This window comes from Anopheles arabiensis, chromosome 2 (genome assembly GCF_016920715.1).
Source record: "Anopheles arabiensis isolate DONGOLA chromosome 2, AaraD3, whole genome shotgun sequence".
Lineage (NCBI taxonomy): Eukaryota > Metazoa > Arthropoda > Insecta > Diptera > Culicidae > Anopheles > Anopheles arabiensis.
The window spans coordinates 101,684,835-101,712,455 of record NC_053517.1 but is presented as its reverse complement, the minus strand read 5'-3'; the positions used below and the strand labels follow the sequence as shown (position 1 = coordinate 101,712,455).

The following is a 27,621-nucleotide window of genomic DNA, read 5'->3' as shown; positions in this document are numbered from 1 at the left end:
GATCAAAGAGTAGTGATTTTTATTGTTTGCCCGTTACACCCGTTTGCCCGTACGCACTGTAAAATGTGAATAAAATTCTAATTACAAGCCTTAATCCCGGTGCAACACACACACATGCGCATGCCGTGGTAATGAATACATTCAAGCGCTCTAATCCTTCCGCTTCTCTGTACCGGCACGAGTGCAGTTTGGTTCGCGGCTTTCGCGCGCTTCTCTTGTTGTTTCTTCCTTGCAGGTGAAAGGAAGAAGGGGTATGGTTCCCCCTTCCCCCGGGAAAAATGGGTACGACACGGAAAGGTATCAAAATAAATGTTACACTTTGGTCGTCCCATTGTGCGGCAGAGCCATCCGCAAACACACCGACACAACGAAACACAGCCGCACCAAAGGGGGAGTGAATGTGATCAACCCCTTTCTTTGGCTTTTTTTTTGTTGTTGTTGGTGCTGTTCGCTTTAGTTGTTTTTCCAACCCCTGTTCCGTGGGGTGGTGTCGGGATTTCCGGGTTTCCAGCAAACGCCAGTCAGGGCAAGCAGCAACTGTAGCCAGCAATTATGTTGACGCAAAAGTGTAAGTGCCATTTGCTCAGCTGTAGTATTGTGCTGTATGGAGCGCACCCATGACTCCGATCCGACTACGACTATTGTTATTCCGATTCCGACTCCGGCATAAAGGGGAACCACTAGATCCGCCCGAAGTCTGAGTCGTCCGGAGTCGTTCGGAGTCATGCGGAATCGTCCGGAGTCGTCTGGAGTCATCCAGAATCGGCTCCAGAGGACGACTCCGGGCCTTTTCGGACGATTCCGAACGACTCCGGATATTTCAGCACGAACCTACCTTCCGGAGTCGATTCCGAATTTATCGGAGTCGGATCGAAGTCGACTCCGGGTTTTTGCCAACTTTACCCATCACTACTCAGCTGACGCCATATGGCACGCACGTGACAAGAGCTTCGTAGAAAATTGTTATATTGCATTGATAAAATGAAACACATTGCAAACATTTGAAGGATATTTCTAATGCCAAGAATGAATACTTTTTTATGATAAATTAATTGTTTTATTTGTATGCAAACGAAGTCTTTTTTTTTTCATTTTTCTACATCTACCTCCAAGCAATTGTTTCAATTTCAATTCAAATCATCCCAATTTCCCACCCTCACTTTCGTGGCAACCCAATCGCCTACTTTCGCTTACGATCAAAACTACACGTGTTTCGAGCGAACGCATCCCGGCAATCCTTGCCCACGTGTTCCGCTCACGGCTGACTTTCTCCTCGCGCACACGAGAAGCGCACCCGTTGGCGACCCGTTGTTGTGCCGCTTCCGCCCCTGAAGTTGAGCCTCCTGACTTCAAACGCTGCAAAATGTTTAAAATCATATCCCACTCTACGGTGCGCACTGTACCATCCAGCCTGGTCTGGGGATTGTTAGCTACTGCTACTCTATCAAAAGTTAAACAAATGCAACTCCGCACGGGGAGGGAAGGGTTTGCAACCCCTTTTTTTTTTGGTCTGCGCCCGCCCGATGCTGAAGACGAACCGTCGGCTCAGTTTCCCTCCTTCCTTCCTGTCACCCTGTTTACCCCATCCAGGTTTTAGAGCGAAAGGGAGCGGAAGGACTGCAGAAAAAAACGCACTATTTGCCGAATGGTAATGTTTATGATGCATTCAAAATCGAACCATGCCGTCCTTTTCTCGCCTTTGTGCAAACAAAACCACGCTACCACGCGTGGTACACGGGGTAGTGAAGGGGGTAACGATGATGTCATAAAATGAAGCAAAAAAAAAAGAATCGTTAACCCGCTTCACGAGCATAAAATCGTTCAAGTACAACAAAAGGTTTGACAGCGAGTAGAAATAATAGAAACTGGTGCAGGAGTGCGAGCCTTCGGCCGTTTTAATGTTGAAAAAATGATGTTAACTTTTTTTTCCGTTTGGCAAGGGTTGTAGGCCCACCGGCGTGCTTGTAGTGGAGGGATTTTTGGCGTTTTTCACTGTCGCCTGGAAGGTGCAATCGGATAGGACCCGGAGAAGGAAAGGGGGCGCAATGCAAAAGCTCATAAATTTCATCACAATCATAATCATCCGTTGTCTTTCCGTTGTCGGTCCGTGGTGCTGGATTGGATTAGTTGATGGGTTAACGGATTTTGCTAGAGCTGCTTTTGCAAAACAACGCACAGCAATAAAGTATAGAAACAATACAATTGTTTTTTTTGTGCAATGATGGTGTGTCATCATGGAGTGTCGTGTTGAAGCGATTTAGTTGATTATGAAGGATGGCTTGTATACGATAAAATCCCAGCCCTCGAACGGTTCAACAACGACATTTTGAGCTGTGTAGGATTTGTAGTGGATTTGTCTGTTGGTAAATGTTATCATTTTCGGGACGTTGCGTTGAACGATGTGTACAATGAAGGTGTACAAAAACTCGTTTATAATCCACTAAATCCTAAGCATTGTTAATACGACCACTGTCCTGCTAGGTTTGTTTCTATATAAGCAGAAAATTATTTAGTTATAGATACCTTTTGTTCGCACGTTTTATCATCAACTTCGGCAAGTCTCGACCGCATCAGCTATGAGCAGTTTAAACCAGTACTGTAACACCGATCGTCCCATGCTTCTCCCCCAAAAACTGTTGCCGTTGTGGTTTGAAATTTTCCAATTGCTACTGGCGCCATCTATGGTTGAGTAGCAGTACTACTGCTACGGTGAAAGAACCCTGCAATGGAAACCACAACGGGGAACAGTTCCAAATTAGAATGCGCCACGTGCCGAGGTGATGAAGAGTGGTTCAGAAATTACCGTTTAGGTCAGCTTAGTCTAAATACGGATTATTAAATGCTCTTTTCATGGTTTGTTGGATTAATTTGATATGGTGCAAATATATTTCAAAAATCCATCTTGAATTAGTTAATAGGACACTTACAGCAAAGAAATGAATCGACAATAATGGAGCTTTAACCTTCGTATGGAAATGATAATATTAAAAGTAAAATGATTTTATAACAAGCCAGCAATGACACGTGCAGTTGAAGGGAGATTTTCCCTTGCTCAAGCCCTTGTTATCCTTTCCCGCCAACACGAGCACGCTCCTTTTTCTCTCTCTGTGAGCTGGCGTGTCGTGAGATAAGAAACATGGAAAGCAGAGAAAGAGAGTCTTCCCGTTTAACCGAAGTTAGCGAAAAAGAGTACAATACTGAAACACTACCATCGCTCGCTTTCACTCGCTTTGTTTGGTTGGCTTTTGCCTTGTGGCCCTGGTAGAATTTTGCAGCAAGCAAGCAAGCAAAAAAAGGCACATAATTTACAAACAAAAACAACCCTCGACCAGATTGAGTCATACGAGAGGCAAGCTGCCGTTTAGCTGAATCGTGCGTTTCCTGGTTCACTAACACTTTACTATCTACATCAGTACAAGTTTGTAAGTTACATCTCCTGTGGATTACCCCTCTCTACAAGTGAAAGAATGTGATTAAGTTCGGAGGGGGGAAATCATTCTAAAACACTGATAAGAACAGCATGTCCGATGTTTCGCCCCAGCGAAAGAATGAGCCAGTAGGCTGAGCTCATCATTAGCCGGATGATGTAAAGTTCGTGCGTTTCCACTGTGACAGTGACAGCGATGCAGAGTACGGTGCAGAACCTCCGGGAGGGCCTCTGGAATCTACCGAGCACGGTCAACAGCCTGCTGCTCGCTGGGACACTACTGGACAGTGGCAGGGGCAGCTCGTCCGAGGAGCTTACCCGGGATCAGAAAACTCGTTCCCCCGCCGAGCGGGACGATAACAATAACGACGATGCCGAGGAAGAACCGCCGGACAGTGAGCAGGAGGATGATGAGCTGCTGGAAAAGCGGACGCATGCTAGCGACCGCATGTCCGCCGAGCCCATGAGCAGTTCGGTCGGCTCGTTGCGTGCACTGTGCGATGAGCCGGAGCAGGACAGGCAGGGTGAAAAGGATCCCACAGCCACCAACACCGATGGCGCACCGGATCCGGCTGTGCTGCGTGTCAAGTGGCAACTGGTGCCGTTGGATCAGAACGCATCGCTGGTGGAGCTGTCGCAGGCAATAGACGTGTGCCGGACGCTGGTACGCTCGAATGCGTACGGGCCCGATACGGATCAAAGCAAATGGCTCGTGCGACATTTGGTGGAGCTGCGGTACCGGTACCGCGAGCTGGTGGACTTTTCGCGCGATCCCGAAGCAGTGCTGGAGGAGACGGAGGTCATTCTGGGGCATCATTTCGTGCGCCGGAAACAGTTCCCTTTGCAGCAGCTGCAGCGCAACCGGCACCTGTACTGTGACCACTGTTCCGGTGTCATTTGGAACGTTGTGCAGGCATCGTACGTTTGCAACGGTATGTTAGCTTTGCTAGGCTTTTAAATACTTCCGCCGCACATTCAGTGTCCATTGCTTTCCATTTCACCAGACTGCTCGTTTGCGGTGCATCACAAATGCTTGCGCAATGTGCTGCGTATCTGTGCGCACGTGGTCACGACGGAGCATAAGCTGCCGATTGAGTGCATCTGTCCCGAGATTGGGCTGGCCTTTCAGAAGTACACTTGCGCGGAATGTGGAACACAGCTGAGCTACAGTAAGTCTGTGTGTTGGCGATGCTTGGAGCGTAAGCCTAATGCGTACAAATTATCATTGCAGATACTTCCAAAGCTATCAACTGTTTCGGACTCGAATTCAAAGCGGGTTAGTGTGTTCGTTCGCGAACCCGTCAGCTGATCATACTAATCTTCTATTGTTTTGCTTTCACCCGATTAGAAAAACTGAACTCAATTCAGCCCCGGCTGTGCGATTACACCGGTCTGTACTACTGTCCCGCGTGCCACTGGAACGATACGAGCATCATACCGGCACGCATCACCAACAACTGGGACTTTGTGCCGCGCAAGGTGTGCCGTGCGTCGCGGCAACAGATCAACCTGCTGCTGGCCAAACCCGTCATCCGGCTGGAGGAGAAGAATCCGCGCCTGTTCACCTTCATTCCCCAGCTGGCCGAGGTGAAGCGGGCGCGCGTGCAGCTCGGTGAAATGAAGCGATACCTCATCGCGTGCCGGCTGGCCGACGAGACTAGGCTCGTGGTGAAGCAAATCGGCAAACGGCGCCACCTGATGGAATCGATCGAGCTGTACAGTGTGGCGGATCTCGTTGGCGTAGAGGATGGGACGTTGCTGAATTATCTGCGCACGATACGGGCCACGTTCGAGCATCACATTCGAAACTGTGTGGTAAGATGGGTGGTGTTCGCTAGCCATGCCATAACTGGCACGATTGTTATCGTACTTTTTTTTTCTTTTCAGATCTGTTCCGGAAAGGCGTACATTTGCGAGTTTTGCAACAACGATCAGATTTTGTTCCCGTTCGATGATGATGCGATTTGCTGCACGCAGTGCAATGCCGTCAGCCATCGTGAGTGCTACCAGCGCAGGAAGAGCAGGTGTGCCAAGTGTGCCCGCTTACGGCGCCGTGCTTTACAGACGCTGCGGGAACAGTTGGATCTGGAAAATGGCAACTAACCTGGAAGAGAAAGAGATAGAGAGAGCAAAAATCATATCATTTTTACCTTTTGAAACGGCTTCAATGTGCTTTAGATGTGTGTAAGCTTTAACTCACCAGGGACAACGTGCACAGCTTCTATTGGTAGCCATCAATAAAATCACACGCCTTCGTAAAATCTAATGAGCAAGAGTAACCAAATTCCTTAGCGGTCATGACCATTGTTAGGAAATTCCAAAGCTCGTCTTTGCCTCAATCTTAGCCGGAAGCGGATCTCCAATGATCCTGCTCAAGCTGATCCCGTCACTGCGTTCAACAGAGCATCCGGTTGATGCCGTTGTTTAATGTTGAGACCGTCCCACAATCCTGTAGGCAGTATATTGTCGTCAGTAGACTCGTGCCGTGAAAAGAATGTTGCGCCATAACGCCCGGCCATGTGCTGCAGATCACCAACTCGAGAATCCGATCCTCCGCAAATCTGCCTCGACGTGGTCAAGCCACCGTACTCGCTGCACTCCTCTCCTCTGCGTGCCTGTTGGGTCCCTTTCGCTGACCTTCCTAGCTGGATAGCTAACAAGCCTCCTTGATATATCTACCCAGCCATCTCAGTCTCCTGATTTTCACCAGGATTTCAATCGGGGGATCACTCCAAGGTCCATATATTATGTCCGTAGAGCACAACCGAGCGTTATTAGAGTCCGGTAGAGCGTCAGTTTTGTTCGCCTGGAGACTCGACCAGATCACAGCCACTTACGTAGACTACAGAAGGTGCGATTTCCAGCGAGGATGGGCCTCCGAATTTCCAAGGATGTGTCAGAGTCACATGTGACTTGGGATCCAAAGTATACGAAGGAACCCACCTCCTCCAGTGTGTAATCAAAAGTGTAGTCCTCATCAAACAGATTCATCTCCTTACTCCGAATCATCAGATGATAGGTCCTGTTCCAGAACCACACACTCAACGCCAAGCTGCAGCAGAAGGTTTTGCTGCTCCTCGAGGACGCTTTTTTGGTGAGCAGTAATCTTAAAAAGTTTCCTTACGCGTGCCCTTTCCAGGCGAAGCAATTCCTCCAATGCTTCATGCTGGGGTGTATTACAATTAAGGGCGGGCTGTTCTACAGCAGTGGCTTTAGCTTCTGTCGGTCGCTCTTCCAAAACGATTGGCAACACAGATGGTAATGCACTCTGCCGCGACTCCACCAAATTGTCCAGTTCATCTTCCACTTCTCCATATTCCGAAACATTCTCACCTACTGTGTCATCACTTCCAATGTCCTTCGCATCGAATGCTTCTTGTTCCAACAAGCTCTTTCCATCCAGCGCCGACTGCTGCTCCTCCATGACAGGCGCCTTTTTATCCTTAAACCTGTGCAGGTTCCGTACCGGCACTGCCATCCCGGACAGTTCCCGGGTGAGAAAGTCCTTCCGCTCAAAATGCCGCTGACACAGCCGCGGATGTTCGTCGGGACGGACGTCCTCTTCTGCGAGCGCCATCACCGTCAGCCAGCGGGTCCACATCGCCGTACCGCGCGCCGGAAACCGGAACAGGCGGCAGTTTTTGCTACGGTAGCGTGTATTATGGCACAAGAAGCACTTTCTTCCGCTTCGAACCGTACTTTGCCGGTGGTTGTACATGGTTAAAATGCCACTGAAACGAGAGCACTTTTGCTGCGAGTGTGTTATGGCGCCCAGCTGTGGCTTTTGTTTTGATTCGCAATTTTGACAGTTTCTACCGGCAACAGCGCCTGCTGCGTATGTAATTATGGATTTGTTTTGGAAAGAATTTCTAATGTGCGTGCAATGGGTAGAGATAGAGATAGAGAGAGAACGAATATCAAACAATTAGTAAAACAAAACAAACGCCATAAAGGGCATGTTATCAGTGGGCGCACATTTGCTGATAATACATGCATTAAACCCCACCAAGTCAGCGCCATGATTCATCGCGGGAATACATGAGTAACGGGGCACCAGCTCTTATCTCTGTTTTCTAATACGATTTCTTCCATAATCATTGTTCAGCTGCACGACAAGACTTTCTCTACAGTTGGTATATAATTCATGACACTATTTTTTTATTGTAACACAATTAAACTCTTCTTAAGATGCACTCAATAAGAGGTGTGGCTTAACATTACAAGATAACAGTTTACGACTGCTCTTCCTCGGGTAATACAGGTGTGGTTCTTCCAAAAATCCTACTCAATCCCCATACAGTCGGCAGCGTGGCTCTGCAGTGAGCTGAAATCTTTGTAGCCCTTCAGACAGAGTGGACAGCGCAGCAGACTGAGCGGTTCCTTCTGCTCCTCCTCGGGTTGATTGGCGGGAGTGTTGTTCGTTCCTGCAGCCTCCTGGCTAGATGTAGCCTGCTGTACCATTTTCGCTGCCCGCTGAGCTGTTTCTGCCCGGTCTGATTCACTGCAAAATGGGACAAAAACATACCAAGATTAAATTACTTTACACATCTCCCCCACCCATCGCTCTTAAGACTAACGTTTGGGAAACTTGCGCAGTAAGTTCGGCATTGCGACGCTGCAGCACTTCAAACTCGCCCAAAATGCGGCTCTTTTCACCGGCCAGCTCTTCGCGCGCCGTACGTTCGGCTTCGAAATCCTTCTGGAAAATGTCCGACTGCACGGTAAGCATCTGTACCCTTTCCTCGAGTGTGGTTATCTGCTGGCGCAGCTGCGCAATCGTTTCGTCCCGCGCCTTGATGTCATCGAACTGCTGCTGAGCCTCGACGCGGCCCGCTGCGTACACTTGTTCCGCTGTTTTCAGGTTTGCCTTCAGGCAATTGATCTCGTCGACATATACTTTACGCTGGAATCAGGCAATGTAAATAGAAAATGTAAATGCGGCTCAAGTAGAAAAGAAGCATTAACAACACCATCCACTTACCATATCCTCAAACTCCAAGTTTTTGGCCACCTCCACCGACAAGCGTCGCTCGATTTGCTTCAGCTCTCGCTTGTGCGTTTCTTCCGAAACGAAGCTAGCCTTACCATCGTCGCCCTCCGGCTTGTTGGTGTTCACCACCACGAAGCCCTTAATTTGAAGCTCCAAGCGTTCGATGTGCTTGGACAGATTCTGTATGATGGCCTGCCGCTCGGACGATTCCTTCTTCAGCTCGTCCACCTCGTACTGGGCCGCGTTGCGCTCCACCTCACGCACCCGGCCAATTTCGCTCAGTTCCGCCTGCAGCTCCACGATCGTGTTCTGGTGCTCTTTTTCCTTTTCGGTGTGTTCCTTTCGCGCTGCCGCTAGCTCACCCGCCAGCCGGCCGTTTGCTTCGGTAAGCTGCTCAATCTGCTGCTTCTGCTGCTCGATCAGCGCATCCTGGGCGGCACAGCGCGCCTTCGTTTCGTCCTGCAGCTGCTGTATGGAGGTAAAGTTCTTGCGCATCGCCACATTCGCCCGCTGTAGGCTCTCCTTCAGCTGGCTGTGCTCCATGCTAAGCTTCTGGAGCAGCTGTATCTCCTCGAACGATACGGACGATTGGGCCAGGCTCGGGAACTGGTGCAGAATCGATTGCGTTTCGCCCAGTATAAAGGACGCGGTGGGCGTTTGGCTAACGCTCGTCACCATCGGCGGCACGCTGTTTTCCTTGTTCTCGATCGATTGCAAGCTTTTCAGCGAGCCTTTGGTCGAGCGCAGTGACGGCGGCACCTGCTGCACCGATTCGGTTGACGCAACCATCATCGACACTTTCGGGGAGGCAGATGGTGATGACGATGATTCATGCAGCGATTTTGCTGGCTGCGACGCAATCGTCGAGGCACTTAGCACTGGTCCGGCGTTCGGCAGCAGGCTGTAGGTGGTGGAATCGAGCTGGGTGGAGGTTTCCATCTTGGTGACGGTGGGCAACGATTTTGCTAATTCGGCTATTTCTCGCTCAACCACCGATGCTGGCTGGGAGGAGACCGGGGCGATGGAATAGATGTCCATCGAGGGTGTCGGCGTGGTGCCGAGTATGATGAACGATTCATCATCCTCCAACGAGCGTTGGGACGATTCGACCAGAGACATGGTTGGTGCGCCCTGGGATAATAATAGCCACTAGTTTCCGTCCCCTCTCGTAACTATTCCGGGATTTTCTTCACTGCAAGCGAACGACGTAGAGTCGGCTTCGGCGGTTCTTTAGCTACTGCGCCAACAGTGGGGAAAACAGGCACTAAAATACAAAACATCCAATAACAACAGTTTGACAGCGGTGCACTTTACTGACAGTGTTGCCAGCGTCGAGGAAGTACGGCGTTGGGAAATCAAATTTTTATCCATTTCTGCAGAGAAAAAAGGCACAGCTTGTGATAAAAACTAAATATTATAATAAAACACTATGAAAGATTCAACAGAAGGTGCATTAGAGCCCATACTAACCTTTTAAATGCAACTTTTCATATTCAATTTTAGCGACCTCGCCTACTTTTACGCGCATCGCTGTACAAAACAGATGGCAGTGTGCGTGAGCTGTCAAATCAGACATCAGCACGGAGCAGATTTAGAACGTTTAATTGTTATTAGCAAGTAGCAATCCCGTCATATCAAAAGCTCGCGAAGAGGTTCGTGCAACTTTTTCCGTTCGCAACAAAGAAGGGAGAGTAAGTCCGGAACTCCCCCTCCACCCCACGGCGGACCGTAGTAAAACGGGAAAGAACTGTTCCCTTCGTTTTACTGCCCCGTTTCTAGGGCTTCCCGTGCAGCAACGTCCCCTGTGGTAAAGCATAAACAACGGCAGCACAATGCACAAGCTGGACGAGAATGCGCTGGCTCGTATGCTGTCCTCGGTGAGTGTGAAAAGTGTGGGCCCCAGACGAAGCCCCTTCCTGACGCGCTGCTTTCTTTTTCGCAGTACCGAGATCCGACCACGACCAAAAAGGATGTCATGAACGCGTTGCGGATTTACCACGGATTGCAGCATCGGGTGGAAGAGTACGGTGAGTCATCTTCGGGCTGATTGTACTGATTGCAGACCTGTGCGGTATCTTTATCGTTTTACACTTGTTTTTCAGTGTTCAACGATGGCAGCACGAAGATGTTGCTCAATCTGCACGGCACCATACCGGTAAAGTATAAGGGCAACACGTACAACATACCCATCTGCATCTGGCTGATGGACACGCATCCGAAGAATGCCCCGATCTGCTACGTCAAACCGACGCCCGAAATGCGCATCAAGGTGTCTGCGTACGTGGATTTCAATGGAAAAATCTATTTGCCATACCTGCACGATTGGAATCCGGTAGGTGCTCTAGGGAGCAACAAATCGCTGCATACTGAAGCTAATCGTGATCTTGATTGTCGAACAGAAAAATGCCGATCTGCTGGACCTGATTCAAATCATGAGCGTCACATTCGGCGAAGTGCCTCCGGTGTATTCGAAAGGACCAGAAACAACCTACCAGCCGCGTAAGTAGAATGTGGTTGAATCTAAATGTAAAAAGCTATAAGGTTTTTCATTGTTGCTCTCTACCAGCGTCTTACATGCCGCCGACGCCTGCCACCAGCACCTCATACAACCCACCGTACCCAACGCAACAGTTCACTCCGTACCCGGTGCCGGGGCCAGGATATAATAGCTACGGACAGCCTGCACCCGGTGCTGCCGGGCCCGGTTATGGAATGCCTTACGGAATGCCTCCCTACCCGCCGGCTCCTGGGTCAATCTCAGGCCAAACTCCAAGCGTGGTAAGGCCACTCCCTTAATAGAGATAATCAAAAAATTGATCCGTAATTGCGTGTTTCTCTACCCACACTACCAGGGCACCGGAACCATCACAGAGGAACACATTCGTGCATCGCTCATCAGTGCCGTGGAGGACAAGCTGAAACGCCGGGTGCAGGAGAAGGTCAACCAGTGTCAGGCGGAGGTGCAAACGCTGCGGCGAACTCAGCAGGAGCTAAACGAGGGCCAAGTTAAGATCAAGGAAATCATGTCCCGGCTCGAACGGGACGAAAAGGAGCTGACGAAGAGTATTACCGTGCTGAAGGACAAGGAGAAGGAGCTGGAACGTGCGCTGGAATCGTTGGACAATGTGGAATCGATCGATGTCGATGAAGCAGTTACCACCACTGCCCCGCTATACAAGCAGTACGTATGAAGACGGGACAAATCAAATCGCAACACAATTCACTTATCCGCTCCTTCTTTGCCTCTCCCCTTCCCCAAACAGACTACTGAATGCCTACGCAGAGGAGGCCGCCATCGAAGATGCAACCTACTTCATGGGAGAAGCGCTTCGCAGCGGTGTGATCGATCTGGAGGTGTTCCTCAAGCAGATTCGGCAGCTGTCGCGGAAGCAGTTTATGTTGCGTGCGCTCATGCAGAAATGTCGACAAAAGGCTGGCTTTAGCGCGTAACTAGCTGTGCAAGCGCGCAAGCCGGCAGATTCGGCGGTACCAACGTCTTGAAATTTCTATGCGCTTATTTTTCGTTTCTGTTTTCTGCTCTATCTCTTCCCTGTGCCTATATCCATTTATGTTTGTGCAAGAGGTCTCTGGCTCAGCTGGCCTGTTACTTTTCATCGTCTATTCATGATATTATAGTCCTCTCATTTGTATCGTTCTATGGAAAGCGTATAATAAAGCTTACACACATTGCGAATAGCGAAACACAGTTCGTTAGTTTTTAATTCTAGTAATTAAATAATTTTTCGAAACCACAGAAAAATATTAGAAAGAACAAAATTAAATGGTACCAGTGTCCCTGCTTTTTGCTGTCTCGTGTCAAACGACCTGTCAGTTGGATGGAAACAAAAAAATAACACGCCACGTCAGTTTCGACAACAAGGGTTACTTGTGCAGAAAAAGCCGAACCCGCACGTAGTAAAAGTAGCTTGTTTTTGTAAAATAGCTACAATTCTACTACCACTGTACGTTCAATAACCATCCCTTGTCCCGGGTCTTGTAAATATCTGCAGTGGTAAACGTTGCATTAAACATTAATTTCTCTCGCAGAGTCAAACCAACCCTTTGCCGGCACACCGCAGTAAAACAAGCACTATCCGGAAAAAAACATCATGGATTTGATGGTACGCTATGTGTCGCCGGTCAATCCGGCCGTGTTCCCGCACCTGGCCAGCGTGCTGCTGCTGTTCGGCACCTTCTTCACCGCCTGGTTCTTCGTGTTCGAGGTGTCCCGCCCGAAGCAACCGTCAAAGGAGAGCGTCATCTTTAAGGAGCTGTCGATCAGTCTGTTTGCCTCGCTGTTTCTCGGGTTCGGTGTTCTGTTTCTGCTGCTCTCGGTCGGGATATACGTGTAATAACGGGCGTAACGACGGGAGCTCTTATCGCAACATTTCCTCAACACCGCATTTCTAGCATTCTTTTGAATCTTACCCTCTGCCACACCCCGCTCAGCCATTGCCGGTGCGCAAAGAAGGAAATGGTTTCGGGGAGCGGAGTGTGAGATGCAATGCACTACAAACCTTTGTGACGAAAGGTCACATCCGCAAAATGCCAACAGCACGATCAAAACGGGCGACAACCGGCGTGCGTGTGTGAAGAAGCAAAGTGAACGTTTTTACATGTAAGCAAATCTCATCATAAGAAATACACTGAAAAGACCAAACCATACACGTGTGCACGCATTTTAGTGGTGGAGAAATTGTCCGTAAAAGAAACCCACAAAAAACGACATTGGTCCTTAAAATGTTTATTGACTCTTTCGTGTTTTAACTCAACCGTGCAGTTTGCCTTTTGCCTTGCGTTTCTCTACCTTTTCTCCTCCCGCTTTTTTGATAGTTAACAATGTTTACGTTAAAACTTATTCCCTAGCTTTCTACCCTAATCTTAAGCCTACCTGCTTACTTGCTACACACGAGAAGGGCTCACACGACCCTGCAGCCTGTCACAATGCGGACCTGTCGTTCGCACGCAATATGATGGTTTATATGACTTTGAAGTAGGAGAGAAGCGGAAGATCCTTGCCCGGAACGGATGCTCAAAAGCATGCAGGAAGGATCTCACAAACTAAGCAAATCCTACTGTTACTATTGCGGGCACAGTAGTTATTAGTAGTAGGCCGTGTGTAGTTACGCAAAAAACAGATCAAAAGCATAGCCCTTCGTTTACATACATCTACAGCAGGAAAAGGAAAGCTGGCCATTCCCCCCGGAGCGGTAAAGAGGGCGCACGATCGATCACCAACAAAAGGTACAAAATTAAACCTAAAAAAGATGTTACAATCACTAACAGAAGATGATGAATCTCATCTTCTGCACCAGAAAGCGGTGTGAGTGTGTGTGTGTGTGGGCAGGAAACGGAGCAACGGATTTCGACATACAAAAACAAACGTGTAAACATTGGCGCTCCCCTCCCTACACCGTTGGCAAGTTTTGTACCGGAGAAGCTGCGGTCGACCTTCCCTTTTTCCCCTACGATACTCACAATCATTGCTTGAATTCACCCGCTGCGCTGGATTACAAGTGAGTTTGTACAATGAAGAAACCTAGCTCTTCTGGCTGGCAACGCGCGGCGAGTGGTTAGAAGCTTCCCTAGTTGCCTCTACAGCCCGGTTCCTTACTAAACATAAATGCAGTGCCACTGCTCTAACACAGCTCTGCTGGTTCGTTCGCTTCCTAGAGCGCCTCCCAGCCGCACACCTTCCTTTAGCAGCATCCCCATCATCATCACATGGCACCGGCTGAATATTGCACTTCGAGCTCCTCGATCTCCTGCAGTATGTCCGGTTTCCGTTTCACCTTTTCCAGCTGGTCCTTGTCCAGCTTCGGCCCGTCGGTGGAGCGTAGCTTCGTTTCGATTGCCTCGATTTCGCGTATCTTCTTCCGCAGCTTGCGTAGCTTTTTCGCCACCTCAAGCTGCTGCGCATCGGCCCCGGCCAGCTGTGCCCCGGAAGCCAGTGCACTTGCCAGCTCATCCACGGTAGAATCACTGTTGTTGCTGACTGCTGCTGCTGCTGCGGCGGTAGTGGACTTTTGCTGTGACGTTTTTGTGTGTTGCTGTGGTTGCTTCGCTTTGCCCGCCGGCCGCTGATCCAACAGTATGTCGGGCAGTTCGGGCGTCTTTTTGCTGCTACGAGATGCTGCCCCCGCAGCATTCTTCGTCCCACCACCACCACCGCCGGACTTTTGTTTGTCACTGTTGCCCCCCACCGCACCACCGTCCACGGCTAGCACGCCGGGCGGAAGGGCGCCTGCCTGCTGCTTTTTGTTCTGCTGCTCCTTTCGCTGCTGCTCTTCACGCGCCTGCCGCAACCGCTCGCGCTCACGCTTTTCCTTTGCCTTCTGCACTACCTCCGGCGAGAGACCGGGCGGTAGGGTCGGTTTCTGGGCGAACTGTTTGCCCTTACTCTCGTACAGCGGGACCTCCTCCTGCGGTACGTAACCATCGCGTACGCGGCGCGGTTTGCGCCAGGTCCCGTCCGGCCGCTGGGTGGCCGGAATGAATTTTCCTACACGCACGAAAGCAGAGAGTGATAGTGAGGGGGAGGGTTATTTTCTGTTCTCTCAATGGCTCCATCATTATGCAAGCTGGAAACTCGGATGGATTCTACCCCGCTTACCTTGACTGTCGGTCGAGTACGTTGTCATGGTTTCCCTCGGGTTGCGGAGGTTTGCGGTTTGCTGCTCCGCCACTGGAAACCCCCGGCACGATATTGCAAAACGCGCGTCCAACAAAACAAATGCACACTCGGCACCTCGTTCCGTCGGCGGACCGTGTAGGGGAGCAGTGCTAACACACCACCATTCACCAGCGAGTGAAGCTGCGGCACACACAGCGCGGGGGAAAAATATGCTCGCGTGCGTGCACTTGGTGCTCTGGTGCTGCGCTCGCGATCCCGACCAACAAACTGAAGAAGCCAGCGAACACCCAAAAAAACGGCAGAGACGGCCAGTTTATTTTTAACCACCCGCGTTGCCGTTTTCGTCCGGCTGCAAACAAAACCTTCGCTCTACACCTCGGAGGAAATGGGATTCCTTGCCTTCTATTTGGCGTTGCTCTGCGTGTGTGTGTGTGTGTGTGCGTATGCGTGCGAATGCGTGTGTGTGTGTGTGCGTAACGCCAGCCACCCCGTTTCACGCAACCCCTTTTTCCATGTTTAGGCAAAAACTTTCACGCAACATGCGGTACGGTTTGCACACGCACAACTCGCACAATGTAGCGCTTCTCTGCATACCTTGGGAACAGATTTTTTTTTTAAATCAGCGTTCGAAAGCCGTTACTGCTGTTTGAAACATTCTGTTTCTGAAGGCAAGTTTAAGGGGGTGGTAAAAGTAGTGCTGCAAAATGTCACTTTCAAAGTCATAAAACAATCTGAACCAAAATCCATGCCAGCGTCACGTACTCAATTGTGATAACCAATATCCATACTCAATGATAACCATACTCAAAACAATTGGTGTGACTAATACATGCTTCGTGACATTTTTGTTACCATCGCTTGTTCAGATGTTGTTGTTCAATTACTTTGTCATGACTTTTATTTACAGTAATCAGTTCTGCAAAATGTCACTGACATAGTCATTACAAATTCCGGCTGAAATAAAATAATTTCAGCACCACGAGCTCTATTGTGATGATCAGAGGTGATACTCAAACAGTTGAAGCGACTATCACATGCTTAGTGATATTTTGTGCAACCAACTTTTGGTCAGTCACTTGGTAACGATATTTTCTGTCGGTGATCATCACGATAGTCATGGAAGATGCGATAGTCATGCGGTGCTTGCGAATGGTTCCATGTGAGTGATCATGCGTTGGGTGCTAAACAAAATGTCACCAAACATGATATTGATACACCAACTGTTTGAGCTTCTCCTCTAATCATCTCAGTTGTGTGCGTGAGCTGATTTGAGCTTCGTTTCATTCATGAGTGTTGGTGACTGAAACAATGGCATATGGCATGACTGTTCACAGTCAAAATAAGTCATGTTGTGCTTGCGACAGCATTAAGCACTCAATCACCCGCATGTCATGTTCGGCATGTCATGACGCACTTTCGTGAACATCTCGTGATGATCATGACATTTTGCAGCACTGGGTGGTAGGTAGTTTTTGTGGCAAAAAATATTCGTCAAATCTTTCGTTAATATCACTCCTTTTTCCGATTAAGTCAATAAAAATACAAAATTGCACTTAAGAAACAAGAAATCTGTTTCGTGTACGGAAACTAAGCTAACGGATTTCAAATAACGAAAGGTTTTCCAAAAGCGCTTTTGTACCACCTAATCTTCTGAATGTACCTTGGGTAATTCGAACTCGAACTGTCACTTGCCGCACTTGCACTTACGTCAAACGCAATCGTCCTCTCTCTCTCTCTCCGTCGAATGTATCCGTCTTCTCACTCGTCTGTTTCCTTGCCTCACGAGCAAATCTTTATTTATTTTTTAAAAGTGAGTAAAAAATACCTTTGAGATAAAAAGGTGCAATTCCACAACACACTCTACTCTTTCATCATTTCATTGTAGCTTCCAGAACGACAGGGCAGCTTATTCCAATCGCTGGAGCTTGGTTTCACGCTGCTCCAGGCAATCTTCCCCGGGTGGTAAAAGAAGGATTCCTGCTACGTTGCAAAACAGGCAAAAAAAGAGGTGCCCTCTGCCACCCAAGGTAATGCACAGCCCGGTTCCAGTTCACGTTTTACTCGTGCGAACGTATCTGCCACTAACTTTACATTTCAAACGGAACAACGTTTCCTTTACATAATCGCATCGTTGTTTTCCCTTGGAACCAGATTGCTCGTTCTGATCGATGGATTCGATCCCTTTCCCCCCGGTAGATGTTGTCCTTTTAACAAATGTTTCTACTTTCTCCTTCCGACTATCTCTTTTGCGTGCTGCCGGTGCCGGGCAAATGCCGTTTGCTTGCTACGGTGCTGCCGGAATTATGTCTTGTTTGTGAACAAAACTCGAATTAGCTAACTGCATAAAGATTAGTAGACCCACTCTCGCACCCATAACTTAACCCCTCTTCACCAACCATGGAGACCGTCGCTTCAACGGAAGCTGGAACGTTGAAAAAGGTACCGTACGGAATGGCCAGTCGGCATGTAACGTGTGTGTGTGCGTTTGTGTGTTTGGTTTTCAATTGGCACTGTTGCTTTTCTTACCTACCTCCCTTACATCAATGGCCCTGTTTGCACAAGAAATTTCCTTTCGGCTGCACGCTGGTAAAATTTAGTAGAATTGCATGGTGTTTTGCACTAGAAGCATAAGTCGAGTGCGGATAATGAAAGGAGTGAATTAAATTGTTCGTTTTTCTTTTTTAGAAACGAAACCGTTCGCACAAAAAACCGAAACCGGAAGCAGCCACCGTTAACTGTGAGTCAGCCGATATCGCCCAACAGCAAACTAAACTCGAAAAGGAAAATAATCCGCCATCACGTGCTACTACTGGAGCAACGAATCAACGCCCGGCACCACCTGAAGCACCGGAGCTTACCCGCAAACCAAGCCGACGTCGTAAGCGAAAGCCAAAAAACGACAACAAGGAAGAGCAAATCGAGTTGGAAGCAATAACGGTGGAGGAATTGTTTCCACCGGGGAAGATCTTCTCCGCAGCGACGTCCCAGCGACTGCCAACGAAGCTTGAAGCAGTGGTGGAAACTGTTGCAATCTCTAATAAGCCTACAACCGTAGGTACGAAGTACGCCGGTGTAATCGATATTGGCCCGCACGAACTATTTCCGGCGGAGAAAGAGGTGCCTGCTGCGATTCAAAACATTACGGCGGAAGACATTTTCCCTGGACCGGAATTGTTTCAATTCAGTGTGGGCGGTATTCCGGGCAAGCTAAGTTTCGGTAAATCGAAAACGCCTGTATCAACTACCCCAAAGGGTCCTCTTCCCAGGAAAACAACCGCAACCGATTTGCAAGGTTTGCATGATATTTCTTCTTTCGAGATTTTTCCCAACTGTATGACGGTTGGGTTAAAGGTAGTGTCGGAGAAGGCGAGCAAAACTACTCACCACAACCAAGAGCAATCATCACCTGCGACCACCAGCATCATGAGTGCACCGGCAGCATCGGGCGCGAAAACGGACAAAACGCGCGAAGAGATCCTTGCCGAGCGTGAGGCGAAAAAGGCAGCCAAACTGGCGGCCAAAACGAAAAGCAAGGATAAGGACGGGCCGGCACCAGCGAAGCAGCAGCAACAAAATGCGCCATCCGCTGGGAAAGCGAAGGAACAACGACCGGCCAGCACGAAGGTCGAACCGGCAAAAGCACCGCCAACTGAGCTGAAAAAGTCCAGCACTGATGCGAGCATTTGTGAGAAGATGAAAGAGCTACATATCAGTGATGGTCCGGCCGGTACAGCTGGAACGGTTGCTGAAAAACCGGAAACGAAAGAACTCTCGAAAGCGGAACGCAAGGCACTGTTCGAGGCGAAGAATCCGGCCCTCGCTGGCAATGCGGCTGAGGGAGCGACGAAACCCGCCAAACCGGTCCTATCGAAGGCGGAACGGCGAGCCATACAGGAGGCGCAGCGGGCGGCTAAGGCGGAAGCACAGCAGACTAAGAAGCGCGACACACCAGCCGCTAAGCCAGACGCGAAGAAGCCGGGCCCAAAGGCTGACACGGAACCGGTAAAAACGAAACCGCTGGCAAAGAAAGCGGCTACACCGACCGGAGCAGTTGGAGCGGCCGGAGCGCCACGTAAGCACATTGTTAACCTGTTCAATCACCTGCATCAGCCGAAATTTGCCGCCACCGACATTGTCAACTCGCCCACGCTGCATCCGGCCGTTACGAAGCTGGGCATCCAGTACGCCAAGGGTGCGGTCGTCGGATCGAAGGCACGCTGTTTGGCACTGCTGAAGGTGCTGAACCAACTGATACACGATTACGAAACGCCACCGGAGAAGGAGTTTGGGCGTAGCTTCGAGGAGATGCTGAACGTGTCCGCCAACCATCTGCAGCGCTGCCGGCCCTTCTCCGTCTCGATGACGAACGCGCTGCGCCACGTGAAGATGTACACGCGCCAGCTGGACGGGAAGGTGTCCGTGTCCGAGCAGAAGGAGTGTTTGCTCGAGTCGATCGAATCGTACATCCGGGACCAGATCGAGAAGGCGGAAGAGGCGATCTGCTGCTCGGTGCAGGATAAAATTTGCGACGGCGATGTTATCTTAACGTACGGATGGTACGCAATCTCGAACTATGCTGTGGGTTTTAGGGACCATTCAATGACGTTCTTTTCGTATGCATTTCAGCTCCTCATTGATAAAGCACATCCTGGAGGAAGCGATCCGTCGGAAGAAAACGTTCCGCGTGATTATCGTGAACGCACGACCCCGGCAGGAGGAGAATGCGATGCTGGAAGAGCTCGTCCAGCTGGGCGTTAAGTGTATGTGCGTGCTGATCAATGCGGTCGCCTACGTGATGCCCGAGGTCACGAAGGTGCTGCTCGGAGCGCACGCACTCCTGGCGAACGGGTCCGTCATGAGCCGGGTCGGCACGGCGCAGATTGCACTGGTGGCCAAATCGTACAACGTGCCCGTGCTGGTTTGCTGCGAAACGCACAAGTTTACCGAGCGCGTACAGACGGATGCGTTCGTGTACAACGAGATCGGTAGGTTTTTTGTACGCGTGGAAATGATGAAGTAGATTATTCTACCATTTTTGGCATTTGATTTCGTTTCGAACAGGAAACCCGAACGAACTAGTGGTTGCGCCACGTACACGCGACAATGCGGAGGCAAAGCCGATGCTGGCCGACTGGGAAACGATTACGTCGCTAACGATCCTGAACCTGCACTATGACGTGACGCCACCGGAGCTGGTGACGGCCGTCGTAACGGAGGTAGCAATATTGCCCTGCACCAGCGTGCCCGTAATTCTGCGCATCAAACCATCGGACGTGGCGTACTGAGCGCTACTGAGGGCTAGGGAAGATGCGCAAGGAAGATGGATTCGAACACGCGCAAGAAGAGTATGACGATAAATCATGTTAAGTCACTGCTAACTACTAACTGAAGCGTATACAGTGTTTGAAGATGAAAGAAAATTCGCAAAGGTTTGTATCCTGCCCATATGATAATTATATTTTGAATTATTCAACTTAACTAACCACGCGATAGCCGAACTTATAGACCAGTTTACAGGTGGGACACTTCCTTGACTCTTTCCTATTAGAAGTGAACTTCATATGTTGGAAATTGGACTCACCCCTGTTGGACCCTATTAGATTAGATTAGACGGGTGCTATAGAGTTCGATTTCCATTACATTAAGTTCCTTTCAAGGAAGACAGAGTCTATAAAGTGTCCCACAGCTATGAGAACTCCTGGGGAAAACGCTGTAACTGTTTGCTGTTTGTTAAATAGTTTATTCCAATCAGTGGGCCTTCCGTTACCGTTTTTCGGGAAGTGAATATAGTTCTATCTGCTTTTATTAATTCATAATCTAACAGTAAAGTGGCAAATTTTCATTGGTACTTTTTGAAATTAAGAATATAGTAACTTAATCAAATTTAAGTTAAATTTATGATATGAAAAAATAAGTTAAATCCTTTTCCAATATTTAGTTTAAAAAAACCATCTCTTCTAAGCTTTTAAACCATAAAATCACGACGCAATCAATACAGTTTCTAGACAATATTCTACGCTCAGGTAACAGTTCTTCGATGTTTTCAGTTATATAAATGCTTTTTCTATGCTATTTCAACTGAAAAAACAGTTGCCAATCCAACTAGTCCACTCGCACAGTTTCACTCTTTCAACGTACGTTTCCGAACCTCTTCGGCAAATTCTTCCGGGTGAGCTGTTTTCCGGTGGGACAGCTGTTTGTTCCTCGTGTTGAACCGTTCCGAGCAGTACTTGCAACCGTACAGCTCGTCGCCAGTATGATGAATAGCGATGTGTTCCTGCAAGTCAAGCGAACACAATATCATCTTGCGAACAATGATTCAAACCCCAAACTCCCCACTATCATTCTTACCCGCATGTGATGTGGCCGTTTGAACCGCTTGTGGCACCGTTCGCATTCGAACCGGCTCTCCTGGTGCGCCCGCCACATGTGCCCGTTCAGTGCGTTCTGGTTGCGGAACGATCTCCCGCACTCGGCGCACGCCACCGGCTCCCCGTCCTGGTCCGAGTGCATACGCCGCACGTGCTTGGTGAGGCAGTACTTGTCCATCAGCCACGCCTGGCACAGGTCGCACTGTACCTTGCTCTCCAGCCTGCTACCCGCGTGCACCTTGCGGTGCGTGTCGAAGCTCTGCTTCGAGCGAAACACTCGCGCACACACCTCGCACACGTGCTTCTCTCCCTCGCCATGAACCGCGACCAGATGCTTGCGCAGCGAGCCCTGGCTGGCCAGCACCTTGTCGCACTGCGGACACGACACCGAACCGTGCGCCACCATCACGTGGGCGTTCAGGTGGGCGCGCGAAACGAACGCCTTCTGGCACGTTTCGCAGGGAAAGGAACGCTCGGCGGCCGCTGCGTGCACCTCCTTCAGGTGCTCCTTCAGCACCTTGCTGGAGGAGTAGCTTCTCGCACACTGCTCGCACCGGAACGCGTCCGGGTTCAGGTGCAGCTGCAGATGCTCTATCATCCAGCACTTTTTGACGATCTTCTTGTTGCAGCAGCGCAGATAGCCCGTCACATTGTGTTGCTGCCGGTAGTGTTTGCCGAGATCGCTGAAATCGGTCAACGGTGCCGAGCAGATATCGCACGACAGTTTGTAATGTTCGAGGACCATCTGTTCCGTGCTGGGGTTGGTTTCCTTTTCCTTTGCTGCGCTTGCATCGCCGGCTGCCGGCTTTTTCGTACTGCTCGTTGTTGCTCTTGGTTTAGCTTTGGTTTTTGGCAATTCATCGATGGTTTCTGGCTCGGGTGAGGACTGTTCACTTCTAGAATCTGGTGGAACATATTCCTGATCATCCTCGTCTTCATTCTCCTCATCCTCCTCCTCCTCCTCGTTATGCACATCGTGTTCCTCCTGTTTGATACCCCAACGTTGATGATCCCCGTCGTCCACCGTTTCGATGGTCATCGAGATTGGCACGCTCTTCCTGTCGACACCTTCCACACTGTTCTCCGGACGAGCTTCACTGGATGGATCGGGACATATCACTATTTCTTCCAAAGTTTCCTGTTTGAGCTGTCTGTTGAGCAGCTTCGCTCTCAGCTGCTCCTGATTGCGGGCTACACGTTCCGCGTAGTAGTAAAAATCTTCTATAATTTGTCTGCACCGGCCACAGATAAGGCCGCTCGAGTCGGACGGGAACGTTACCTATGCGTTAATCATCGAAATCGATTAGCTATGCCCATGGGGGATAGTCCCAGTGTTGGGGAACACAAAACATCATACCTCAAAATAAAATATACGATGAATTTTCACCGTAAGCTCCTCATCGTTCAGCGCGCTCAAGTCACTGCCCTCGAGACAAAAGTGACACACGCGGTCAGGGTTTTCCATTTTTCGTAATTTTCACAAACCAAGAGCAAAAGCAATTGTTCCCATCCACCGAGGAGAAACGTTGATTACGTGCGGGCAGTCTGTTTAGAAAGTGGTTTGTTGTTGTTTGGCTTCTTTTGACAGTTGGCGTGGCAAATCAGATTGCGTTCAAATTGACAGTTGCATTTTCATGAGTTCTGCAATACATCGCCGGTACAATAGCACTGTTGTGCATTGGATACAGATATGATGCAGGGACGTCTTAGGTATTAGAAAAAGATATACAATATCAGTTATACTTTGTGTTACTTTTTGCCTTTTATTCTATCAATTTGTGCAGAATGTAACTCTGAACAAAAAGACAAACATATTAACGATACTGTACTATACTAAAAGCTAATCCTTTTTATTGCACAATTCACAATCGATATTCCCCGGCACGGCCAGCCTTCTCCCGTACATCGAGAGCATCTGCTCCTGAATCGGCCGCACGACACTGCAGTACGCGCGATGCCAGAAACAGCTGGCCGTCTCCTTCACCAGCCGATGCAAGTAGCGTAAAAATAAATACAGCTGATCCAACGACTTGTTATCGCTCAACAGCTCCAGCCCATTCTCTGCCAGTAGCAGCACATCGTACTCGTACGGCTCCTCGGCACTGTTGATCCATTCTTCCACCAGCTCGCGCCAATTCTTGCGCCGCAGAATGTTGGGATCTCGCGATGGTTCAGCGGATGCGACATCCGGTGCAGCAGCCATCACTACTGCTTTGGTCGGTGTTCGCAGCTCCTTCGCTGGACTGCTTTCGGGTGTTACTAGCAGCGATTCCTCGAACTCTGGCTCGTTGCACGTAACTACCATGTTGTCCTTGTTCAGTTCGATCTGCTTCTCAACCTCGAGGCGCAGGTGCAGCGGAAGGGCTTGTAGAAATTTAAGATCGACTTTAATTTTCTGGTCCGATTCCGTGTCGGCGCTGGCCGTGTGCTGTGGAGTGACCGGCGATTGCCACTCACGACGAGCTGTGTCTCTCGCCGGCGATACCTTCACTGGTGTCTTTTCTACTGGAGGCTGAAGTCGATTATTCGTCGCTAGCAATTGCTGCTGCTGCTGCTGTTGTTGTTGCTGTCGACGGTAGTCGCGTATCGCTTCTTCGCGTATGTCCTCCGGAAGGGCAGCCAGCACTTCCGGATCAAGCCCGGCAGGCAGTTCGCCTCCGCCACTGCTGGATGATCCAGCCGCACCGATTAAAAATTTCCTCATCACGCCAACACTTTGTGTCGTTTTGGCTGGGTCCTTTCGCCCCGACAACGAAGCCCATTTGGGTGGTCTTCCACGGCGGCCTCTAGTGCTTGGCTTTGATGCACCGGCAGCTTTTCTGCTAGGGGAATACGTTGCATTATCCGTTCGTTTCGGGGAAATAATCGGGCCACTGTAGTCGGATTTCGTTGGAGTGATATAAGATTGCCGCACCGCCGGTGGAATCGCTTGCACGGCGCTGTTATTTCTAGAAGTACACGGTTGCTGGTCGTCGGGTTGATAAAATGCGCCATGCTGTTGCCTACTGCTTTCCGCCACCATTGCTCCAACGTTGGTATCCATCGTTACCGTTTCTTCCGCAGGCTTCCTCTTGTCTTCCACTTTCTGAAACATGCTCTTCAGACGGTTACCAGCCTCGCTGCTGGCCGTATGTTTCGTTCCCTCGAATTTGGAAATTTGTATTCCAATCCCCCTCAGCTCGGACGGTGCAATTGCAAGCGTTCGCATCAAGCCCAGTACAGCAACTTCGATCATGCCTCGATCGTCCGTGTGCTGGCGGAGTGGCTGTGACTTGGTCACCACATCGCACAGCCCGTGGCCCATAAACTTTGCCGTCTCTACTGGCGCCTCGGGTGACCGAACGAGCAGCTTGACGGTAACGAGCTTGCCTCGCTGACGTAGCTCCACCAACCGGCGATGGATTTCCTCCGTCAGCTGGCGCATGAACCGGTCCACCTCCTGCTCGTTGCTGAACCGTATGCCATAGTTAACATCGACCGACACCGACTTTCGGCCCCGATCGTACACAAGCGGCCGCTCGTCGATACCACGGCAAGCGTTGTACAGTGTTTCGCCGAACTTTTTGCCAAACTCCGTCTGTAGCACGTTCTTGGGGATGGTTTGCAGATCGGCACACGTGACGTACGTCATCTTCCTCAACCGATGCGAAGTGCTCGGCCCCACACCCGGCAGTTCGGCAATCGGGATCACCTTCATGTACTCCTCCACTGCGCCCGGCACAAGGTGATACTGTCCGTTCGGTTTGGCCCGCTTGGTGGCCATCCTTGCCTGCAGCCGGTTTGCACCGATGCCCGCCGAACAGTCGCACCCGGTCGCGGTCGATATTTCGTTCCGCACGTACGTCACAAACTCCATCACGCCTACCCCAGTCGATTGCAGCAGTTCCGTCAAATCGACAAACATTTCATCGCAACTCACCGCCTCAATGTCTAGCGTGTAGCGCGCTATTGTGTCGTACAGCTGGTGTGCCACCTCGCGGTAGCCGTCGAAGTCGTACGGAATGGTTTTCAGCTCGGGGCACAGCTTCAGCGCGGCACCGACAAACATGCCGTTTTTAACGCCACACCGGCGTGCCTCGTAGCTGCAGGACGCAATTTCGGAGAGCGAATTGTGCTCGTCGATCGCGGCCAGGCGTGATTCGATCGGTATGTCCGGTGCTTTGTACCGCTCCTCCAGCCGCTTGTGGTACAGCTCGATCTCGAGCGCCCGGTTCTGTCCGGGATGGGAAGGGACGCGTGCCTCGGAACCGCGGGAATGTGTCACAGCTACCGGGAGTCCGCGAAGGTGCGGATACTTGCGCAAACCGACCGACACGAAAAAGCAATCCATATCGATGTGCATGATGTAGCGGGCGTTCGGTTCGTTGCTGAAATCACATTCTGGATGCTCTCGTGCACCGGCACGACAAAGACGCTCTACCAGCGTGGCCCGAGCCGGGAACGAACCGGTCGCCTTTTCACGCAACTCGGCAACGTACTGCTTAAAGCCTGCCCCAAGCGTAGCGATGTGGTGGAGACGGGAGTTGTTGAAAAATTCGGTCAGAAAGTTCGGATCCGTTGCTGTGAGCGACTGTTTCGAGGTGGTCGGTTTATGTGGACTTTTGACTGTTGCGCTGGATTGAACGGAGCTTTCCGCTGGTGGTGGTTCCTCTTCCGCAAACACATCCGGTGAGCACTGGGGTGAAGGGTGGCTCGATGTTTCCTGCCCATTGGAGGTTGATTGCGGACTGGCAACATTTGCCGGCACCGCCTTAGTGGGTGTAGTGTCGACTGGAATGTCACAGCTTTTGATTTGCTCCTCCGACTCGGACGAAACCGTTGGTTCCGGTGCCATGTTGGAAAAGTTCTTCAGCATGCCCAGCACGTTAAGACACTCAGTACGGCTGATGTCGTTCGGATCGCCGTCATTCTTCACTACCGGCTTAGTTATATCCGTCGTACGGCTTGTCGATGGGGCCAGCAGCTTGGAGAACGCAAGCTTCGGCTGAGATGGCTTGTGCTGCGTGTACAGCAGATAGCGGGAGTAGTCCAGCAGCTTGCCCTCCTTCAAGCAGTCCACCACCCACCGTGGACTGATGATGATTTCCGACGTAATCGAGCGCACCTTTACGTCGGGCAGGATGGTGGCAATGGTGTACGTGGTGTTCGGGCGCTTGTAGTGATGAAACACCCCGCCGTGCATCATCATCAGGCGCTTCAGCTCGTCCGCCGACGGGTTGGTGTAGCCGTTCACGAAAATCGATACACCCGCGAACAGGTCCGACTGCTTTTCGCCTACGTTTGCCGAGCTGTGCCGAAACTGGTCCTCCAGTTTGGCGATTTTGGCATCCATATAATCGCCCTGTTGAGAGAGGTTTCAGTAGTGTGGAGTGATACACAATAAAGATCACTTTGTTCTTACCCATCCTTCAAAGCCTGTTTCACTTGGTAATTTTTCTTTTCGCTTCATGTTGGCAAGATTCTAATGCAATGCATATTCTTACTTTGAGCGACAAGAACACACCAAAGTAAAGTGATGCAAAAGCGCGCCCAAACTGTCGTGAGCAGCCGTGAATTGTCAGTCGATAAAGCTGCCGTGAGACGTAAGTGTGAAATGTTGGACACCGACTGACAGTTTGACAGTTGATTTTGCTGCATCGCCACACGATAATGAGGGTACTGTGCAGAAGTTGTTGATGAAAGATTAAACAAATGAAATCTGATAAGGAAATCAACAAGTTTACTATAACACAAATCATTATCGTATACGATCTACAAAGTATCACGTATTTCGGATGAAACTGAATCGTGATATGTGTCAGTTATTTTTTTAAATGATTAGGCCTAGCTGTTTTTGTTTGTCGTCTCACCGCAGCTTAACTACACAACAATGAAGACGTCGCATCCTGACTTCAGCCGTAGCCAAGCTGGTAGTTCCTCACGATCATCACTAAAATTTTTGTTTCTTCCAATTCTAGAAACCGATTTTAATCATACATGCCACCTTCCAGAGATCAGAAATATTCGATTTTGTATTGTTTTGGGATGGTACGACTCTCTACTGAACGATGTGCCGGTTCCCGCAACAGCAGAACCTAACTCAAATCATACCGGGATCGTCTCTTCGCCTAAGGAATTCGCTGGAACACGCGGTATAATCCGTTCCTATTGCGTAGATCTTGTACGCCAAGGGGAAGATTCACATTTTCGGACATTATCT

General features: G+C 49.9%; 8 protein-coding genes across 10 annotated transcripts; 4 read left to right on the top strand and 4 right to left on the bottom strand.

Moving 5' to 3' along the window:
- The first annotated feature begins 3,299 nt into the window (after positions 1-3,299).
- LOC120908870 (differentially expressed in FDCP 8 homolog) lies at positions 3,300-5,693 on the top strand. Its single transcript, XM_040320321.1, has 6 exons — positions 3,300-3,422; positions 3,542-4,359; positions 4,432-4,596; positions 4,659-4,703; positions 4,776-5,242; positions 5,315-5,693. The coding sequence occupies exons 2-6, from the start codon at positions 3,624-3,626 to the stop codon at positions 5,528-5,530; spliced, it is 1,629 nt and encodes a 542-aa protein (XP_040176255.1). The 5' UTR covers positions 3,300-3,422; positions 3,542-3,623; the 3' UTR covers positions 5,531-5,693.
- Positions 5,694-7,552: 1,859 nt separating this feature from the next.
- On the bottom strand, positions 7,553-9,674 carry LOC120908869 (NF-kappa-B essential modulator). 2 transcript variants are annotated; one of them, XM_040320319.1, is made up of 3 exons: positions 8,409-9,674; positions 8,005-8,330; positions 7,553-7,928 (listed from the first exon to the last, which is right to left on the bottom strand). In XM_040320319.1, the coding sequence occupies exons 1-3, from the start codon at positions 9,534-9,536 to the stop codon at positions 7,709-7,711; spliced, it is 1,674 nt and encodes a 557-aa protein (XP_040176253.1). In that variant the 5' UTR covers positions 9,537-9,674; the 3' UTR covers positions 7,553-7,708. The 2 variants fall into 2 exon arrangements, with proteins under 2 accessions (XP_040176253.1, XP_040176254.1); XM_040320320.1 differs by having other exon boundaries at positions 8,020-8,330.
- Positions 9,675-9,988: 314 nt separating this feature from the next.
- LOC120908871 (tumor susceptibility gene 101 protein) lies at positions 9,989-12,123 on the top strand. The gene is made up of 7 exons (XM_040320322.1): positions 9,989-10,294; positions 10,360-10,444; positions 10,520-10,749; positions 10,817-10,916; positions 10,984-11,195; positions 11,270-11,598; positions 11,681-12,123. The coding sequence occupies exons 1-7, from the start codon at positions 10,250-10,252 to the stop codon at positions 11,865-11,867; spliced, it is 1,188 nt and encodes a 395-aa protein (XP_040176256.1). The 5' UTR covers positions 9,989-10,249; the 3' UTR covers positions 11,868-12,123.
- A 124-nt stretch (positions 12,124-12,247) lies between these two features.
- LOC120895900 (transmembrane protein 258) lies at positions 12,248-13,082 on the top strand. The gene is made up of 2 exons (XM_040299635.1): positions 12,248-12,379; positions 12,465-13,082. The coding sequence occupies exon 2, from the start codon at positions 12,527-12,529 to the stop codon at positions 12,767-12,769; it is 243 nt and encodes an 80-aa protein (XP_040155569.1). The 5' UTR covers positions 12,248-12,379; positions 12,465-12,526; the 3' UTR covers positions 12,770-13,082.
- A 63-nt stretch (positions 13,083-13,145) lies between these two features.
- On the bottom strand, positions 13,146-15,494 carry LOC120895899 (partner of Y14 and mago). The gene is made up of 2 exons (XM_040299634.1): positions 15,031-15,494; positions 13,146-14,919 (listed from the first exon to the last, which is right to left on the bottom strand). Exons 1-2 carry the CDS (start codon positions 15,056-15,058, stop codon positions 14,138-14,140), a joined length of 810 nt encoding a protein of 269 aa, XP_040155568.1. The 5' UTR covers positions 15,059-15,494; the 3' UTR covers positions 13,146-14,137.
- Positions 15,495-16,758: 1,264 nt separating this feature from the next.
- LOC120894482 (translation initiation factor eIF-2B subunit delta) lies at positions 16,759-20,436 on the top strand. 2 transcript variants are annotated; one of them, XM_040297092.1, is made up of 6 exons: positions 16,759-16,861; positions 16,937-17,078; positions 17,386-17,490; positions 17,737-19,607; positions 19,678-20,036; positions 20,113-20,436. In XM_040297092.1, the coding sequence occupies exons 3-6, from the start codon at positions 17,449-17,451 to the stop codon at positions 20,334-20,336; spliced, it is 2,496 nt and encodes an 831-aa protein (XP_040153026.1). In that variant the 5' UTR covers positions 16,759-16,861; positions 16,937-17,078; positions 17,386-17,448; the 3' UTR covers positions 20,337-20,436. The 2 variants fall into 2 exon arrangements, with proteins under 2 accessions (XP_040153026.1, XP_040153027.1); XM_040297093.1 differs by lacking the exons at positions 16,759-16,861; positions 17,386-17,490.
- Positions 20,437-20,481: 45 nt separating this feature from the next.
- On the bottom strand, positions 20,482-22,961 carry LOC120894483 (transcription factor grauzone-like). Its single transcript, XM_040297094.1, has 3 exons — positions 22,780-22,961; positions 21,403-22,701; positions 20,482-21,328 (listed from the first exon to the last, which is right to left on the bottom strand). The coding sequence occupies exons 1-3, from the start codon at positions 22,885-22,887 to the stop codon at positions 21,173-21,175; spliced, it is 1,563 nt and encodes a 520-aa protein (XP_040153028.1). The 5' UTR covers positions 22,888-22,961; the 3' UTR covers positions 20,482-21,172.
- A 215-nt stretch (positions 22,962-23,176) lies between these two features.
- On the bottom strand, positions 23,177-27,529 carry LOC120896003 (DNA repair protein Rev1). The gene is made up of 2 exons (XM_040299784.1): positions 26,824-27,529; positions 23,177-26,763 (listed from the first exon to the last, which is right to left on the bottom strand). The coding sequence occupies exons 1-2, from the start codon at positions 26,869-26,871 to the stop codon at positions 23,263-23,265; spliced, it is 3,549 nt and encodes a 1,182-aa protein (XP_040155718.1). The 5' UTR covers positions 26,872-27,529; the 3' UTR covers positions 23,177-23,262.
- Positions 27,530-27,621: the final 92 nt, after the last annotated feature.

Excerpts from the sequence above, each read along its gene's own strand:
- LOC120895900 (XM_040299635.1), top strand. The coding sequence starts at position 12,527 with ATGGATTTGATGGTACGCTATGTGTCGCCGGTCAATCCGGCCGTGTTC.
- LOC120896003 (XM_040299784.1), bottom strand. The coding sequence starts at position 26,871 with ATGAAGCGAAAAGAAAAATTACCAAGTGAAACAGGCTTTGAAGGATGG. Across the intron at positions 26,764-26,823 it reads AAACAGGCTTTGAAGGATGG|GGCGATTATATGGATGCCAA; the intron begins GTAAGAACAAAG and ends CTCTCTCAACAG.
- LOC120908871 (XM_040320322.1), top strand. The coding sequence starts at position 10,250 with ATGCACAAGCTGGACGAGAATGCGCTGGCTCGTATGCTGTCCTCG. Across the intron at positions 10,295-10,359 it reads TGGCTCGTATGCTGTCCTCG|TACCGAGATCCGACCACGAC; the intron begins GTGAGTGTGAAA and ends TCTTTTTCGCAG. Across the intron at positions 11,196-11,269 it reads CAGGCCAAACTCCAAGCGTG|GGCACCGGAACCATCACAGA; the intron begins GTAAGGCCACTC and ends CCACACTACCAG.
- LOC120894482 (XM_040297092.1), top strand. The coding sequence starts at position 17,449 with ATGGAGACCGTCGCTTCAACGGAAGCTGGAACGTTGAAAAAG. Across the intron at positions 19,608-19,677 it reads GTTATCTTAACGTACGGATG|CTCCTCATTGATAAAGCACA; the intron begins GTACGCAATCTC and ends TATGCATTTCAG. Across the intron at positions 20,037-20,112 it reads GTTCGTGTACAACGAGATCG|GAAACCCGAACGAACTAGTG; the intron begins GTAGGTTTTTTG and ends CGTTTCGAACAG.
- LOC120908870 (XM_040320321.1), top strand. The coding sequence starts at position 3,624 with ATGCAGAGTACGGTGCAGAACCTCCGGGAGGGCCTCTGGAATCTACCG. Across the intron at positions 4,360-4,431 it reads GGCATCGTACGTTTGCAACG|ACTGCTCGTTTGCGGTGCAT; the intron begins GTATGTTAGCTT and ends CCATTTCACCAG. Across the intron at positions 4,704-4,775 it reads CGGACTCGAATTCAAAGCGG|AAAAACTGAACTCAATTCAG; the intron begins GTTAGTGTGTTC and ends TCACCCGATTAG.
- LOC120894483 (XM_040297094.1), bottom strand. The coding sequence starts at position 22,887 with ATGGAAAACCCTGACCGCGTGTGTCACTTTTGTCTCGAGGGCAGTGAC. Across the intron at positions 22,702-22,779 it reads ATCGTATATTTTATTTTGAG|GTAACGTTCCCGTCCGACTC; the intron begins GTATGATGTTTT and ends ATTAACGCATAG. Across the intron at positions 21,329-21,402 it reads AACGGCCACATCACATGCGG|GAACACATCGCTATTCATCA; the intron begins GTAAGAATGATA and ends CTTGACTTGCAG.
- LOC120908869 (XM_040320319.1), bottom strand. The coding sequence starts at position 9,536 with ATGTCTCTGGTCGAATCGTCCCAACGCTCGTTGGAGGATGATGAATCG. Across the intron at positions 8,331-8,408 it reads ACTTGGAGTTTGAGGATATG|CGTAAAGTATATGTCGACGA; the intron begins GTAAGTGGATGG and ends GCCTGATTCCAG. Across the intron at positions 7,929-8,004 it reads ACTGCGCAAGTTTCCCAAAC|TGAATCAGACCGGGCAGAAA; the intron begins GTTAGTCTTAAG and ends CCCATTTTGCAG.
- LOC120895899 (XM_040299634.1), bottom strand. The coding sequence starts at position 15,058 with ATGACAACGTACTCGACCGACAGTCAAG. Across the intron at positions 14,920-15,030 it reads GTACTCGACCGACAGTCAAG|GAAAATTCATTCCGGCCACC; the intron begins GTAAGCGGGGTA and ends TCGTGCGTGTAG.